The following is an 18459-nucleotide window of genomic DNA, read 5'->3' as shown; positions in this document are numbered from 1 at the left end:
CTTAGCTGTATGCTCTCTAAATCCATCCATATTGTTGCAAATGGCAAGATTTCATTCCTTATAATGGCTGAATATTAATCCATTGTGTGTGTGTGTGTGTGTGTGTGTGTGTGTGTGGTGTGTGTATAAATACCTCACATCTTCTTTATCCATTTATCTATCCATGGACAGTGGGGCTGCTTCCATAATTTGGCAATTGTAAGTAATGCTGCAGTAAACAGAGGGGTGCATGTATCCCTTTGAATTAGTGTTTTTGTATTTTTTGGGTAAATACCCAGTAGTGCGATTACTGCATCATATGGTAATTCTATTTTTAACTTTTTGAGGAACCTCCATCTCCTCTTTTCCACAATGGCTGCGCCAGTTTGCATTCCCAGCAACAGTGCACAAGGTTTCCTTTTTCTCCACATCCTTGCCATCAGTTGTTGTTTCTTGTGTTTTTGGTTTCAGCCATTCTGACAGTTGTGAGGTGATATCTCATTGTAGTTTTGATTTACATTTTCCTGATGAGTTATGTTGAACATCTTTTCATGTGTCTGTTGGCCATTTGTATATCTTCTTTGGGGAAATGTCTCTTCATGTCTTCTGATTTTTGATTGGATTGTTAGTTTTTTGGGTGTTGAGTTGTATCAATTCTTTAAATATTTTGGATACTAACACTTTATCGGATATGTCATTTGCAGATATCTTCTCCTATTCCATAGGTTGCCTTTCCATTTTGTTGATTGTTTCCTTCACTGTGCTTTATTTCAAATTTTTAAAAAATATTCAGAGAGTTGCTACCTTCTATTATTGACCTGATGCTTTGATTATTCTAATGATTATTGCAAGAATTCATTTTCTTAAAAGTCTTTGATTTGATGTTTTAGGCATATTGGAGGAAATCACCAAAGCATTTTATCACATTTTACTATATTTCAGGGGTTAGATTTCATTACAAAGATACAACTAAAAGCCTTTTTAAATATTTAGTGGTCTCAATGATACTTTGTTGATTCTTCTAGAACCCGTCATCCAAGTCAATTCTTGGGTTGGGATTAACAGTAATGATGATCAGTTACATGCTGTTAAGAATAACTTTCCAGCCTCTGTACATACTACAAGATATTCTCGAAATGACCTGCACTTGGAAGACATACAGACAGATGAGGACAAGTTAAACTGTAGTCTTCTCTCTTCAGAGTCTACTTTTATGCCAGTTGCATCAGGACTCTCTCCAGTATCACCTACAGTTGAGCTGAGGCTACAAGGCATTAACTTGGGCCTAGAAGATGATGCTGTTGCAGATGAATCTGTGAAAGGTCTGGAAAACCAGGACTTTAATAAGGAAGAGGAAAAGGCTTTTTGGACTGCAAATGAGAATTCTGTTCAAATGAAGGAAAGTGTCATCAGTACAGGGGTAAATGAGAAAGATGGGCTATTACCTTGTCTGGAGCCAACAATAACTAGTGCTGTCTTGAAGGATGACACCCAGAGTCTTATGTCTTTTCCTGAGTCAGTTGGACACAATGTCTTCCATACACAGCCAGACAGTGAAGGAACCATGTCTCAGTCAGCTTTGGAGAAACTTCCCTGTGGGGTTTTAACCCAGCGATCTTTTGCTTTGGGACAAGATAAAGTCGCCCTGCAGAAATTGAATGAAGCAGCCACCAAACTTCAGGCCTATTGGCGGGGCTTTTATGCCAGGAACTACAATCCCCAAGCTAAAGATGTGCGGCATGAAATTCGGCTGCGCAGAATGCAGGAGCACATTGTTTGCTTAACTGATGAAATAAGGAGGTAGGTCAAAAGTCCTTGTTTAGGTGCTGTTCTGTTGATTTGGGAGTGTCAGAGTCTTAGAGTTGATTCAGAAGACTGACCCCTTGCTGTTGTGGTCAGGACACTTCATACCCTGTTGCCACTCTTGGTTTCCTTGTCTCATGTAACATCCTGAAAGCATCTCGAGCGCAGGAACTGCTGTATGCGTCTCCAGTGCTAGCATGGCAATTGGTACCTTGATGCACTACAGCGATACGTGTTGAGCAATTGCTTGTTTTATAGACATTTATAAACTTAAACATAGGAAGCTACAGAAAATGTAGAAAAACTGAATAAGCATAGAAATGAGAAGATGAGAAAGTCTACCTGGAACCCAGTAGGTGACATAGAATTAAAGAAAGGAGTGGGGACTTAAAAGGGACTAAAATTCTGGGGCAATGGTAGGAATTATTCCTCACTTCTGTGGCTGACGTTTTACTGACTGCCAATCAGGAAAATTAGGAGTTCATAAATTTATTTTGAGTATTAGCATTGCAATATTAATTAATATTATCAGTGGAAGGGGAGGAGGCAGTAAAAGAGACGGGAAGGGACAGCCTGTGTGGTGGGAAGATGGGGAGAGTGTGTGTCTCAGCTTTGATAGGGAGATGTTTTAGGAGAGAGGAGAGGTGCCGTAGGGAGGACAGAGGATTATACATTTCATTTAGAAGCTGGAGGTTATTGGTGACTGTACTGGGGGACCTTGGGACTATTCTCAGGTTTGATGATTTGCTAAATGGACTCACAAAACTCAGGAAGGTATTCTGTTCATGACTATGGTGTATTCGAATGAAAGGATACAAATTAAAGTCAGCAAAGAAAAAAGGTACATAAGGCAGAGTCCAGGAGAGCAGGCATAAGTTCCTAGTTGTCTTCTTCCAGCGGAATTGTATGGATAGGGCTTGAGTCTCTTGGCAGTGATGTGCGACAACACATATGAAGTATTGCCACCTAGGGAAGCTCACTTAAGCCCTGGCTACAGGGGGGTTTTTTTGGGTGTCAGTCTCATAGGCATTGAGTGCTTGTGTAACTGACCTTAGTTACCTAGGCCTTAGCTCCTACCCAAGGTCAGACTGATACAGTGTGTGTAGCAGGGCTTCAGGTGAACAAAACAGGTACTTACCTGAAAGTACATTGTTAGCATAAACTATCTGGTTTGGCCCCAGACCCCATGTATGCACAGATACTCTTATCAAGCAGGATATTCCAAGGGCTTGGACATTATCTCCCCATCAGTCAAAGCCAGTCCCATCTTTGGAATGTGTGGGGTTTGAACACCCCAAGCCTCCTGAGTTAACCCTTTCCTGCCCAGTGAATTTCCTAAGAGCATGTTCAGCGTGTAGTGGAATCAAGCAGTTTGGAATGGGTTGAATAGTGAATGAGAGGTGAGGAGTGAGTGTTGTTAAGGAAATTCTTTTTTAAAGGTGGGAGATATAGAGCATGTTTTGTGTTGATAGAATGATACAATAAAGAGGAAAAATCTGATGGTGCAGTGGAAAGAAAGGAGAAGTGCAAGGTTGAGATTCTTGAGAAGGTGAAAGAAGGGATCCAATGCTCAAGGAGAGGGAGTGGCCTGAGGTAGGAGCAGGAGCAGAAGCAGGTAAGGTGGTAGGTTTGATGGGGAGGAAGCAAAGTTCTGTCTGATGAATGCTTCTCCTTTTCAATGATAGAGAAGACATGGTCAACATTTGAAAATGAGGAGAGGGGTGAGTGTGTAGAAAGTTTAAGAGAGATGTGAGGTGTGAGGTGTTCATCTTAAAAGTGAACTTAAAAGGAAAATGGAAGATGATTAAACAGTATGAGGAAAAACTTAAAATGCAAAACAATAGGTCAGGTTGTATGAGTTTCTTCAGCAACTTTCAGCTGTTCTATTCTGATTTGGGTATGCTTAATTTGGTTCCACCAGGAATGGTTTTTTTCCCAGGTGAATATGGTAGGGGAGAGAGGGAAGGGCAAAGGAGCTGAAGATATTTGGGAGGGGATGATTATAATGGTGGATCTTGGAATTTAAAGAAGGAAAAGGAGAGACAGGAGGAGATGGGGATTGTTAGTTTGGAGGTCTGGATGAAGACTGGCTGTCTAGAATGTTGCAGGGGGCGTGCAAGAGCAAGTGAACTGGGAGGATAGGGGTAGTGATTTGTGTGGGTGCTTGAAATCATTTTTGAAAATGGTGTAGTTGAAATGACTGGGTCTAGAGTGAGACTATGAGAATGAATGTCGTAGGGTGGATTACTGTTAGAGCATCCATGTGCATGCTGAGGTCTCCAGAAATGATGATAGGAATGACGTGGAGAGAGTGCTGAGATTTCAGTGATTGCGGGCAGATTCTGGGAGGCTAGTACTTGAAAAAATTTGGAACAATTTAACAGGGTGGCAGGAGTTCTTAAAGGAGGAAGGCAAAAAGATTTGTTGACAGTAGAAGCTATCTTCTGACCCTGATGTATGAAGGAAAAAAATAGCTTCCACTTTTTTTTTTTTTTTCAGTAGGCTCCATGCCCAACGTGGGGCTTAAACTCACTACCCTGAGATCAAGAGTCACATGCTTTACTAACTGAGCCAGACAGGTATCCCAAAATAGCTTCCACTACTACAGTGGCTACAGTGAGAGGGCTACAGTGTCATCAGCAGTAGGTCTGATTTGGTCAAGGAAAATTTCACAAAAGAGGTTGAGAAGATAAGAAGGTTTGCCAGTTACAATTCTGGAGTCCCAAATGGCACAGGAGAAGAGCTTGGGGGGTTAGAGAAAGTTGGGAATTGGGTTAGAGGTAAAACAAAATGGTGACATTGTGGAAGATAATGGACAAACTAAAGGGAGCCTTAGGTTGGTGACAGGCCTAAGTGTGGAGAGGACAGCGGTGAGCCCAGATGAATACTTTAATGAATAAGGGAAAGCGATGGATGGGAGGTCCTTTGATGATAGCAAGGAATATATCAGGGACCTGGGCAAATGGGGACTGAAGTTTGGTGGGATTAGTCCTAGTCTCTTAGAAGATGGCGCGTCAAGCTGGAATCCTAATGCTCTGCTGTTTTGTAACCTTTGAGCAACTACTCCTTTCTGTGGCTCCTGTGCCTTTGGTGTTTTTGGCTGGGAAATAAAGGCCAAATAAAGAGCCACTTAATATTTTATTTTATTTTTCATCATTGGCAGTACTTTGTAGAACCAATATAATCGGAATTTCAATCACATCCATTTGGCTTCTACATTGAGTCATAGTTAAAACTAAAGTTTCAGGAGTACCTGGGTGGCGCAGTCGTTAAGCGTCTGCCTTCAGCTCAGGGCGTGATCCTGGCGTTCTGGGATCGAGCCCCACATCAGGCTCCTCTGCTAGGAGCCTGCTTCTTCCTCTCCCACTCCCCTTGCTTGTGTTCCCTCTCTCACTGGCTGTCTCTCTCTCTCTGCCAAATAAATAAATAAAATCTTAAAAAAAAAAAAGGCTATTTTCCAGCTATATATTTAAAAACAAACAAAAAAAAAACCCCTAAAGTTTCAGCTTAGATATTCTAAAAGTGGAAAGGATGGTTATTAGACTATTAATTTCTTTACAGTACATGTGTCTATTAGTTGTAACAATAGGCGCGAGTCAAAGCATCTTCCTTGTGTCATTAATGGATTTTGAATTCTTGTAGATTAAGAAAAGAAAGAGATGAAGAACGTATTAAAAAATTTGTACAAGAAGAGGCTGTCAGATTCCTTTGGAACCAGGTAAACCCATTCCTGCTGAGTTACATAATTTGTGAACCAAGAAAAATTCTAGATTTATTGAGATAGTTATAGAGTAGTCAGGTATATTGAGCACTTTTGCTCAAAGTTAAGGATGTGGTCTATGTTCCTTGCCACAGACTCTGAATTAGGACAGTGAATTTTGTTACATTTTATTTAATCTAAAGAAAAATATTTTCATAATTTTGACCAGAAAGATAAAGAACTGTAAAAAGATAAAGGAAAGTGACTAAATTGAGGGATGTTTTCATAACTTTCCAATAGGTAGAAAATAATTAAAAGTTCTCTGTAGCCATCTATCTTGTTTTACCTTTTGGGAATATTTGAATGAAAGGTGACTAAGATAGTGTATGATGGGGGCGCCTGGGTGGCACAGCGGTTAAGCGTCTGCCTTCGGCTCAGGGCGTGATCCTGGTGTTCTGGGATCGAGCCCCACATCAGGCTCCTCTGCTATGAGCCTGCTTCTTCCTCTCCCACTCCCCCTGCTTGTGTTCTCTCTCTCGCTGGCTGTCCCTCTGTCTGTTGAATAAATAAATAAAATCTTAAAAAAAAAAAATAGTGTATGATGGCTATAATACGCATATTCTAAAAAGTGCACATGACTTCTTGAGAGAGAGTTTAAATCCTGTAATAGCATACTTCAGGGACAGTTCAAACAATCACTTTTACTGTTATTTTATCTCATCAAATATTTCTTGATGATAATTTCTTAGAAATATTTTTATAAAAGAACTTGTTATAATAGGATTTTACCTACAAAATTAAGAAATAGTTATTGATTTCTAAGGTTTTATAATTACTAATACTAGGGGAGTGGTTAAGCAAATTATAGAATAACAATACCATGAAACATTATTTAACAGTTAAAAAGAATAAAGTAATAGTATGGACTGATGTGGAAAGTTCCCCATAATAACATTGTTCAGTGAAAAACAGCAAGTTGCAGAACTTAAGGTTCTGCATGATTTTAAAAACTCCGTGTGTATTTGAAAACATAGTACAAGGTCTGGAAGGACACATATCAAACTGATATCAGTGATTACCTGGGAGGGTGGTCAAGGAGAAACTAAAAAATTCTATATATTGCTTTTTTCTTGCAGATTTAATTGTAAAATTTTGAGATTTTTGATTGTACGTTAAAAATGTGAAAGTCATATTATCAAGAACTTGGATATTTTAGAGTTCTATATGCTATATTGTTAGGTAATATTTAACAACTCTATCCTAAATGGATATCTACAGTGAAATTTTAATTTTAGAGAATCTACTTATATTGGGTTCTAACCTATCTTATTCAATACCCTTCAGTTTCTATTGAGTACATTATTGACTGCTTAGTCACGGGCTGTTGTGCTTCTGATAGTTTTTCCAGTAGCAACAGGAGAATTGCTTTGGCCCATCCTGACTCTCCTGGTGAGGACCTTTTGTTACCGAGGACGTGTACTACTTGCGCCAGCCTGGTTAAGGCTGAGAGTGCTATGGAAGGGATAAGGGGAGTCAGGCTGTTTCTAACTCTAGTTCTGCCCTTCTGCCATTTACCAACTTCATGAGTGTTGGGAAGAAAGCTCAAAGAACGCTATGAAACAGGCATGAGTTTTGTTTTATAATAAAACTATATCCTTTGATTTATAGGTAAGGTCTCTACAAGCTTGGCAACAGATGGTGGATCAGCGTCTAAGTTCCTGGCATACTGATGTTCCTCCTATATCAAGTACTCTAGTACCCTCTAAACATCCATCATTCACCCAAAGTCAGGAGCCTTCTTCTGATCAAAATTCTGATTGGTTCATTGCTCCTGATGAGGCTCCTCAAGAGAAATCCTTACCGGAATTTCCAGACTCTGGTTTTCATTCTTCCTTAACAGACCAAGTTCACTGTTTGCAGGATTCTTTGGATTTTGAAAAAAGTTCCACAGAAGGCAGTGAAAGTTCCATCCTGGGGAATTCCATTGACACAGTCAAATATGGCAAAGAGTCAGATGTAGGGGATGTCAGTGATGAACACAGTGAATGGAATAAGGAAAGCTTAAGCAATGAGCAGGATAATAGTCTACTTGAGCAGTATTTAACTTCAGTTCAACAGCTAGAAGATGCTGATGAGAGGACAAATTTTGATGAAGGGACAGGAGATAGTAAGCTTCACATAGCTCCTTCCCCTGAAAAGTTGAACGTCTTGTCTGATGGTGTTTCTGTAGATGATACTCATGGCATATCTCCTACTTTGCAAGATGAAATCAGCCAGGCACCAGAAAATTGTAAATTAAATGCTGAAGTTCAAGGGCAACAGTCAGACTGCGATTCAACATTTCAGGTATTGCATGTTGGTATTACTGTGTAGCATGTCTGGTTGTTTGAGAAGCAGAAATCTACTTAACAATTTCAGTTGCCTTTTTTTTTTTTGTGAAGGGGAATATCACCCTCATTTTTGTTACTATTTATATAGAATTTGTATTCTTGTTTCATGTTTTCCATATTTTAGATACTGGGCTGTGTCTTCATTTTTATTTCATTAGCTATTAGCTGTAATCTATTAAACAATATTTATATTGAAAGTTATATGCACTTTATTTCCTAACAACTGAATTGCATCACAGTGTTCCTGTTTTTTAATGTACTCATTTCCTTTCAAAAATAAACTAGAATATCTTTCAAGAAAATAGAAGAGTTTAAAGATATAAATAAGAGAATTTAGATTTTTCTGTGTGTCAGGAAATTAATTATGTAGTAAGGAATGCAACTTGTTAAAGTGAGTGTAGGTGACTAATACGAGGACTGTGAACTAGAAATTTTCCAGGCTCCTTGGAATAAGAACATATATTTTTAAGACTTTTTTCCCCCCTAATGAGTCAAGAAAAGCCTTCTTATGAGCAAATAGGGAGAAGAGGTAAGATTATAGGATTTTTCAGAGAAAATGAATATGATTGTCTCATGGAAAACTTTAGTTAATGTCGTGTGTCAGTTTTAACATATGAAGCAAGTTCCCATCTGGAATTAAAAATCAAGCTTACTTAAAGAGGCATGACTAGAATATTTCTCTTAGATGTGGAGAAGACAGATGCTAGGCTCCATTTGCTTGGAATAATGTCACAGCAGACATTATCTTCTCATTCAGTGCTTTTTTTTACCCTACAGATAAGCATTTATGTGCCAACTTCCTTGCCAGAAATTAACGTATGTTCATCTTCTCTGATCCTGCATTATATTTGCTTATGTATTTCAGCAGAAGGTCCATGGCCATTTACTTCATTTTTTGACCTCTGCTTTACAGTGAAGAACATTTAAAGTAATATTAGTGGTAGAATATGAATGACTTTTTTTAAAGGACTATTTTCTATCCAAATCTCTGAAAAAGTGCCACATTTGGAAGACAATATAATGGTGGTTAAGAAAAAATGAACCTCACTTATTTCTTGTTAAGAAGAATATATATCTGTAACTTCAGAAAGAAATGATAATAGTGTTGAATGTTATAGATAGAATCATTTGCAAATCAAGGAAGCTTGATAAATTAATCTTTGACAATGTTGTAGTATCATTGAACAACATATATCTGATTTCCCTTGATCTTTGGACATACAACTATTTAAAACTATGGCAATACTTAAGTGTTCTAAATTTAGGTGCTAAATATTCATTTTTCTGTTAGTCACTAGATCCCTTTCTTTGAAGTTATATAAAATAAAAACTTCTGATCCTTCAAGAATAAAGTCAGGGATCACATGTTATACTTTGTTGATAGCTAGAAACATTTCTCCAGTATGGGTAAGATGTATTTTTCTTGATTTATAAATGTGTAGCGCTCAGGTTGAGAAGACTTGGATTTCATTCCAGAAATCTAGAGTCTCTTGAAAAGGAAATATTTTCTGTCTCTTATAAATGAAACAGCCGTCGTACATTCAAAATTTTCCCTAGTGAAGCATGTGTAACGTTGAATGCACGTTAAGTAAAAACAGAATTTTTTACTTTTTGAATAATGCTAATTACCTTTTATGAATGATTTTGAATTTCTTCTTAAATATACCCTATTTTTCTATTTTACAGTTAAGTGCCTCATTTGCTGCCCATAGTTAGACACAGAAAAACCAACTTGCACTGCACTAATACCAAAGTGCTGCTTTACTATACATTAATTTCTCATAAAAGTTCCTAAAATGTCATGGTTCAGTATTGCCTATCAGTTTCTGCTGATATCTTCTCCCTCTTTTTCTAAGAAATGGCACAACACAACTAAATTCATTTGAACATTAGCATTTGTCAGCAAAATTTCCTTTTTTACCTTTGCTTTGTTTTTCTAGCCCATAAATAGTATTAGTATACTTTTATTTTAAAATTGGCAGGTTATGATCATGGTTAATATTCTACCCTTCATTTGATTTAACTTTACTAGTGTTTTGAAGTGCAAGAATATTAAGTAGTTCCCTACCTTAACTGTACAGATTATTTTGAATGTAGATAGAATGAAAATAATGTAAATTAGAATGCAAGAAAATTGTGGCATAGACTTAATATATTTTAATAGGTTTACAGTGTAATTTAAAATAACTTATGTAATTAAGATATTTGGTGTTGTGTCATGGGCTATTCATTGTTCTGGCTAAAGAGAGAGAATGGGTTTAGTAAAGTTTGGGAAGTTGAGCTTTAACATGGTTTTTGTATTTTTTCTTATAGGAGAGTATTGGTTTAGCTGTGCTATTTTAGTTCATATCAGTTTTCTTGATATATAGAAAATTCAATGTATCAATGAGATATTCCTCCAGAAGCACAGAATCCTACCATGCGAAAATTGGAAGGAATCTTAACAATTATCTATTCTAATCTCTTTGTTTTAAAGGTAAAACTGAAGTACAGAGAATTAAGTGACTTGCTTGATGTTATAGCTAGTTAGTAGTAATAAATTGAAAACCTAAAAGTTATTGTATTCCAAAATTTATTATTATACACTATTTTACATTTGGTGAGTCAGTAGGAAAATCTTTGCATATTTTTCATTCTCTTTGAAAGAGGAAAAAAAACTTCTGAGAGAGCTAGAACTTTACCACTTGAAGCAAAGTTGCTTGTAGAAAATGACTAAGTCATTCAGAACTCTGAGTAAATTTTCTCCAAGAAATGTGATGTCATTAAAATGGTTTTTAAAGAGGACTCATAGAAATTAAAAATTTAAAAGAATATTTGCATCTTGGAATCCATTTTTTTCATGACCAGAAGTATAACAGGTTGCTGAGATATCTAAAATTTTCTAGTGAAAGCCTGAGTTTGTTTATATTTCTTCTTGAGTTTTACAGAACAACAGATGTCAGAGTTTTAACTCTCTTGATGTGCAGAAATGTCCAATCATGACAGTGGATATAAACAATATGGTTTGGTTCTATAAGCTTAGTTATGAAAGGCCTCATAATATGCATGTTTTAGGAAAATATTTAGCCACACATATGGTTTGCATATATGCAAATAACTTTATTCTTCAATAATGTGGGTGCCATTCTTGAGTGTGGACTTCTATTTTTGTTTTGGGTTATTTTAAATATGTAAACACTGTAATAGTATTTTCCTGTTATCTACTTAATGCAAGTCTAGTTCCAATTTTTGTAAGTATTTTTGGATACAATACGAGCTTAAGATACTATACTATCCCCTTGGTATTGCTTTTTTTGGTGCAGATTCTTAGAATTGGATTTATAACAATAATATAAAATATAAAACCTTTTTTTTTTTCTGGAGTAAAAAGGGATTATCTAACATGAGTCTGATCAGTTTCCCATTCATAAAAGAAAATGAGACTTCATTTTTAATGTATATTTTTATTTGCCATGTATCTTATTAATGATATTTATTATATTGTAATGTTTTAACTTTTAAATATATGATCCCTTTACTCATAAGGTAAAACAGAAAGGGTCTGTAAGGAACATTTAAATATTTTTAGTATATTGCTTACACTGATCAAACCTATTGTGCCATATTAAAATTAAAAGTCAAGTAAACAAAACAGTTCTCACAACCTTAGAGTGAAACAGTTATTGTCTTTTTAAAATGAGGTGCTTTTTATTTGTGAATAAGTAGAAATCATACTAAATTTTAATTCCTAAATTGATTTTAGTAGATAGCAGGAATCTCTCTGTAGTGGCTTCGTTCATTTTCTAATTAAATTTCTTTGATCATTTTGTAATAATTTTGATGTTAACAATAAGAGTTTAAAAGTAAATTGATTTTTGGACTATTTTTAGATTTCTCTTTCATTTTGTTTTAGAAATAGATGATTTAAAGTGGTTATGGTCTGTTTTATGAAGGCTTAATATTTTGTATTGTATTTAATTTGTATTTGAGTCTCTAATTCTAAATAAAAAGTTTGTACATTTGTTTGCGTGATTCATCTGTTTTTTGTAGTGATTAGTAGTAGTGGTTGTCACTCATTGTGTTTGCAGTTAATGAGAAACTAAAATTCAGAACAAATAGCAGATAGAATTCTAAGGAAGTTCCAGAGTATTGTTACATAAATGAGTTTACAATAAAATAGTCCTAGCATTATGATAATGGATAGGAAATGAAAGGAATGCTAATTTAATAGTTTTATTTGTTGTAGATTTTATTACTTCCAGGTAATGGGTAGAGAAGAGCAGAGATCCCTCAGAGAGCACAGATGACATTATCAGGTACTGTTGAAACTGGGTGCTGAAAGTGTTAGGGAGTGAATGAGTAAGGAGAGCACAAGCCCTCTCATTTGACACAGTTGGGACCTATAGTTGGTGTTATGGACCAAATTTATCCCCCACTAAAATTTATATGTTGAAGCCCTCCCAATGTGACTGTGTTTGGAGATAAGAACTTCAAGGAGGTAATTAGGTAAAGAAAGGTCATAAGGAAGGGGTCTTACTCCAATAGGACTGGTATACTGTAAGAAGAGGAAGAGACACAAGATATTCTCTGTGCATGCCCAGACGAACGGCCACTTGAGGACACAGTGAAAGGGCAGCCATCTGCAAGCTGGGAAGAGAGAGCTCAACAGAAACCAACCCTGCTGAGATCTAGATCTTGGACTTCCAGCCTCCAGAGATAGGAGAAAATAAATTTCTGTTGTTTAAGCCACTCAATCAGGATATTTTATTATGAGAGCCCAAGCAGACTACTACAGTTTCGGTTAATCAAAATATTGGTTAGGGCAGGGAATCATAAAAAATTATTTATATACCTTAAAAAAATCTTTATTGAGATATAAATGGCATACAGTGAACTGCATGTATTTAAAGTAGACAATTTGAGGGGTGTCTGGCTGACAGTAGAGCATCCCACTTTTGATCTCAGGGTTGTGAGTTCAAGCCCCACATTGCGCATGAAGCCTACTTAAAGTGGATAACTTGATAAATTTTGACACATAAACATGCACATAAAACGATCACAATAATCAAGATAATGAACATACTCACCATCCTCCAAAGATACTTCATTTCCTTCATAACCCCTCCTATTTTGTGTGGTTTCTTTTACTTAGCATAATTATTTGGGATTCATCTGATATTTCATTTGCTTTAATTGCTGAGTAGTCCATTATATATTTGCTGCATTTTTTTCAGTTTTACTTAAAAAATTTTCCAGCTTTATTGAGAAGTGTTGACATATTGTGTAAGTTTAAGACATACAGCACGATGCTTTGATATATGTATATATTATAAAATGTTTACCACACGAAGGTTAGTTAACATATCCATCACCTCACCTAGTTTTACAATTGTTTGTGTTGAGAGCTTTTAAGATCTACTCTCTTAGCAACTTTCAAGAAGTTCTATGGTATCAGGTCTATGTCTAACTAAGTCTAATTCACTTCAAGTTAATTTTTGTGAGTGGTGTAGTTTGGAGGTCCAGTTTCATTCTTTGGCATATGAATATTCGGGTTCCCAGTACCATTTATTGAAGAGATTATCCTTTCCCTATTGGGTATTCTTTGCTCTCTTATCAAATATTAGTTGACCATATAAGTATGGATTTATTTCTGAACTCTTGACTCTGTTCTATTGGTGTATGTGTTTGTTTTTATGCCAGTATCATACTGTTTTGGTTACTGTAGCTTTATAATATAGTTTGAAATCAGGAAATGTGATGCCTCCCACTTTATTGTTATTTTTCAGCTTTGGTTATTTGGATCTATTGTGGTTCTATATGAATCTTAGGAATGTTTTTTTCTATTTCTGTAAAAAAAAAATGCCATCGTAATCTTGATAGGGATTGTATTGAATCTATAGATGGCTCTGGGTAATAAAGACATTTTAACGATTTTAATTCTTCCAGTCCATGAATACAAGATTCCTTTCCATTTATTTGTGTCTTCCTCAATTTCTTTCATCAATGACTTAGTTTTCACTGTAAAGATCTTTTACCTCCTCGGTTAAATTATTCTTAAGTATTTTATTGTTTTTGATGCTATTGTGAATGGGATTATTTTCTTTCTTTTTTAAGTAGTTCTTAGTTTTAGAAAAGCAACTTATTTTTGTATGCTGATTTTGTATCCTGCAGCATGACTGAATTCATTGATTAGTTCTAACAGTTTTTGGGTGGAGTCTAGGATTTGCTATGTATAAGATCATGTCATCTGCAAACAAAGACAATTTTACTCCTTTCCAATTTTGCTTTTTATTTCTTGTTGCTACCTGATTGCACTGGCTAGGACTTCTAGTATTGTATTGAATAGGAGTGGTGAGAGTGGGCACCCTTGTTCCTGATCTTACTGGAAAAGCTTTCAGCTTTTCACCATTGAGTATGGTGTTGGCTGCAGTCTTGTCATATGTGGCCTTTGTTATGTTGATGTCAATTTATTGAGAGTTTTTATCATAAATGGATGTGGATTTTGTCAAATGCTTTTTCTGCATCTGTTGAGATAATCTTATGATTTTTATCTTTCTGTTAATGCAATGGATCACATTTATTGATTTGTGTGTGTTGAACCATCTTTGCATGGTATATGATCCCTTTAATGTATTTTTGAATTTGGTTTGCTAGTATTATGTTGAAGAAATGCGAATCTATATCCATTAAGAATATTAGCTTATAATTTTTTTGTCATGTCTGGCTTTGGTATCAGTGATGCTGGCTTTATATAATCGGTTTGGGAGTGTTCCCTCCTCTTCAATTTTTTGGGAAGAGTTTGAAAGGATTGGCATTAATTCTTTAAATGTTTGGTAGAATTCATCAGTGAAACCGTCTGGTCCTCGGCTTTTCTTTGTTGGGAGGTTTCTGATTACTGATTTCATCTCCGGACTCATTTTTTATCGTTTACTCCTTAGTCATTTCTCTCTGATTTACTCTTGGTAGATTACATGGTTCTAGGTCAGAATTGTGTGTCAACGATGTTCAAATTTAAAAAATTTAATTTAAAAAAAAAATAAAAAGAGCATCAGAGAAGAAGGATCTATAAGAAGTAGAATAAAGGGGTAAAAGGGTAGGGCAGGGACGGAGTGATAACTGATAGATGATCAGACTTGTGAAACGATTTGGGGAAATCTTAAATGTGTACAGCAGATCTAGTGGAAAAAATAAGAGTGGGTATATAGCAGGTCATGGGACTGCAAAAAATAAGGCAGTTTTTAATTCCAAGAAATTTTTTTAAAATACAAGAAAAGGTGGGGTGCTTGGGTGGCTGTTTACACACAAAACTATTTATTCTTTACTCATTTCTTCCTGACTTACTCTTGGTAGATTGTATGTTTCTAGAAATTTCTCTATTTCTTTTAGGTTGTCTAATTTGTTGGTATATAATTGTTCATAGTAGTCTCATGACCTTTTGTATTTATATGGTATCAGTTGTAATATCTCTTCTTTCATTTATAATTTTATTTATTTGGGTCCTCTCTTTTTTTCTTGGTTAGTCTAGCTAAGGGTTTGTCAGTTTTGTTTATCTCTCAAAGAGCCAACTCTTAGTTTATTAATCTTTTCTTTTCGTATTCTCTATTTCATTTATTTATGTTCTAACCTTTATTATTTCCTTCTTTGGTTAACTTTGGGTTTAATTTGTTCTTTTTCTAATTCCTTGAGATGTAAAGTTAGGCTGTTTATTTGAGATCTTTTTTCCTGATGTATGCATTTATCACTATAAACTTCCCTTTGAAAACTTTTTTTAACTTTTAAAAATCATATAAAATTTTATTTTTTGTTTCATCAACTTAAAAAATATTTAAAAGATATTGTCAATACAATATAATGCACGCACATAGTAATAAAATAATGAAAAATGGCAGTCTCCTGCCCTGTCCCACCCCTACCCCTGAGCTATCTCTTATGGTATTAATTTCAGTATACTTTTTTCACCAGAGCCGTAAATTTTAGACTTTTTTTTTTTAAGATTTTATTTATTTGACAGAGACACAGTGAGAGAGGGAACACAAGCAGGGGGAGGGGAGAGGGAGAAGCATGGTTCCCACTGAGCAGGAAGCCTGATGCTTGGCTTGATCCCAGGACCCTGGGATCATGACCTGAGCTGAAGGCAGACGCTTAATGACTGAGCCACCCAGCCGCCCCAGTTTTAGACATTTTCTGCTGAGTTCCCCTTATGATAACTGAGGACTTGGCTCTATACCACCCTCCAGATTTCTTCCTTTCCTTTTCCTACTATGAATAATGGCCATAATTTTAGTGAAGTCAAAATTCAGTCTTTACATTATTATTATTATTAAGTAAATATATTTTACTGTACAGGGTACTATTATGCTATGATTACATTTCCATTCATATATATATTTTTTCTTTTTTTTAAGATTATTTATTTTAGAGCAAGTGTGCTCGTGAGCAGGGGGAGGGGCAGAGGAAGAGGGAGAGAGAGAATCTCCCCACTGAGCATGGAGCCAGTTGTAGGGCTTGATCTCAAGACCCTGAGATCATGACCTGAGCCAAAATCAAGTCAGACACTCAACCGAATGAGCCACCCAGGTGCCCCATCTTTTCCTGTATTTTAAAAAAATTTCTTGGAATTAAAAACTGCCTTATTTTTTTCAGTCCCATGACCTGCTATATACCCACTCTTATTTTTTCCACTAGATCTGCTGAACACATTTAAGATATCTCCAAATTGTTTCACAAGTCTAATCATCTATCGGTTACCATTTCCTCCGTGCCCTACTTCTTTTACCCCTTTATTTTGTTCCTTAGCATATAGATCCTTCTGCTCTGATGCTCCTTTTTTGATTTTTAAATTAAAATTAAAAAAATATTTATTTATTATTTGGGAGAGAGAGAGAATAAGTGCACGAGCTGTGGAGAGGGGCAGAGGGAGAGGTAAAAGCAGACTCCCCACTGAGCAGGGAGCCCAACACAGGGCTCAATCCCAATACCCTGGGATCATGACCTGAGCTGAAGGCAGATGCTCAACTGACTGAGCCACCCATCTGCCCCTAAATTAAATTTTTAAAATTTGAATATAGTTGACACAATTCTGAGAACTGTTTGCTGCATTCCATAATAAGTCTTGGTATTTGTCTTTATTTTCATTCTCTCAAAATATTTTTTATATCCGTTTAATTTCTTCTTTTATTCATTGGATGTTCAGGAATGCATTTAATTTCCATGTATTTGTGAATTTTCCAGTTTTCCTCCTGTTACTGATTTCTAATTTCATTTCACTGTGGTTGGAAAAGATAATTGGTATAATTTCTATCTTCTTTAATTTGTTGAGACTTGTTTTGTGACCTAACATGATCTGTCCTAGAAAATGTTCCAGGCGCCCTAGAGAAGAATGTGTTCTGCTGCTGTTGGATGGAATGTTCTGTATGTGTCTGTTAGATCCATTTGGTCTGTAGTGTTGTTCAAGTCTGCTGTTTCCTTATTGATTCTCTGTCTGGATACTTTATCCTTTGTTGCGAATGGAATATTAAAGTGTCCAACTGTTATTGTATTGCTCTGTATTTCTCTTTAATTCTGGTAGTATTTGCTTTATATATTTATGTAATATATTTGATATTTATCTAAATAATATCTAATATTTATATCTAAGTATTTACAGTTGTTAGATCTTTTTGATGAATTGACCTCTTTATCATCACATACTGACCTTTAAAACTAATAGAATAGTACACAGGGACTGAAGTTTTATTATATGTAAATTTTAACCCCAGAATTTCAAGTAGGATATCAGGGGATGACAACTGAATCTAAGTATTCATACATAAGGTGTATGACATACCTAAGGTGTATGACATAAATTCACTGAAGGGGATAAGAAAAAGAGAGATGACCTAATTGACTTTGGAAAACTGTGTTGAGTGGATAGTGTAAGTGTCTTAGTCCGTTTGGGCTGCTATAACAGAATACCAGGGACGGAGTGGCTTATAAACAACATAAATTTATTTCTCACAGTTCTAGGGGCTGAGAAGTCCAAGATCAAGGTACCAGCAGATTCGGTGTCTGGTGAGGGTAGTTTTCTGACTCATAGATGGCCATTTTCTTAGTGTGTCCTCACATGGTGCAAGTGGCAAAGGAACACTCAGGTGTCTTAAGCAAAATAAAGGAATACATGAAGAAAGTCTCACACAGCGCAAATAGTCCAGCATGAGCTGTGAGGACTCTCTCATCTCTTGGTAAGGAAGTGTTCCAGGCGAAGGCCGTATGTATGAAAGACTGCTTGCTTGAGACCTCCTTTCTCAGCAAGAGGCAGTTAAGGTTAAATGGGTCCTAAGGGTGGGGCACTAATCCAATGAAACTAGTGTCATTATAAGAGGAGGGGGTAGAGAAACAAGGTGGGAGTGAAGCTGGAGGTGTTTCAGATGACCCGTTACCTGACCTTCTCTGTGGCTATGTTCTGGATTGCCAATCAGGCCAGGTGATTTGAAGACTATGTCATACAGCACAAGAGGGGGCTATGGGCACTAAGAAGGAGGACCAGCATGGAGAGCTAGAGGAATTCAAAGACAGGATTTGAAGTAGCAGGAGGAGAAGCTCCTTTGCACTGCGCAGCAGAGCTCCTAA

The 18459-nt window shown here is 36.1% G+C and overlaps 1 protein-coding gene and 1 pseudogene across 2 annotated transcripts in view; both read left to right on the top strand.

Annotated features, from left to right (window-relative positions):
- The window catches only part of CEP97 (centrosomal protein 97), a 27152-nt gene extending 15279 nt beyond the window's left edge, over positions 1–11873 (top strand). The window contains exons 9-11 of one of the 2 annotated variants that reach the window (XM_026492467.4): positions 1005–1779; positions 5425–5500; positions 7151–11873. In XM_026492467.4, coding sequence (XP_026348252.2) covers positions 1005–1779; positions 5425–5500; positions 7151–7855 — 1556 coding nt within the window. In that variant the 3' untranslated portion in view covers positions 7856–11873. The remainder of the gene's footprint in view (positions 1–1004; positions 1780–5424; positions 5501–7150) is intronic. The other variant, XM_044381673.3, reaches the window with a different exon arrangement.
- Positions 10292–18459, top strand: LOC113240976 (protein PET100 homolog, mitochondrial-like; annotated as a pseudogene).

Source organism: Ursus arctos, unplaced genomic scaffold (genome assembly GCF_023065955.2).
Source record: "Ursus arctos isolate Adak ecotype North America unplaced genomic scaffold, UrsArc2.0 scaffold_4, whole genome shotgun sequence".
NCBI lineage: Eukaryota > Metazoa > Chordata > Mammalia > Carnivora > Ursidae > Ursus > Ursus arctos.
This window is presented reverse-complemented; position numbering and strand designations above follow the sequence as displayed.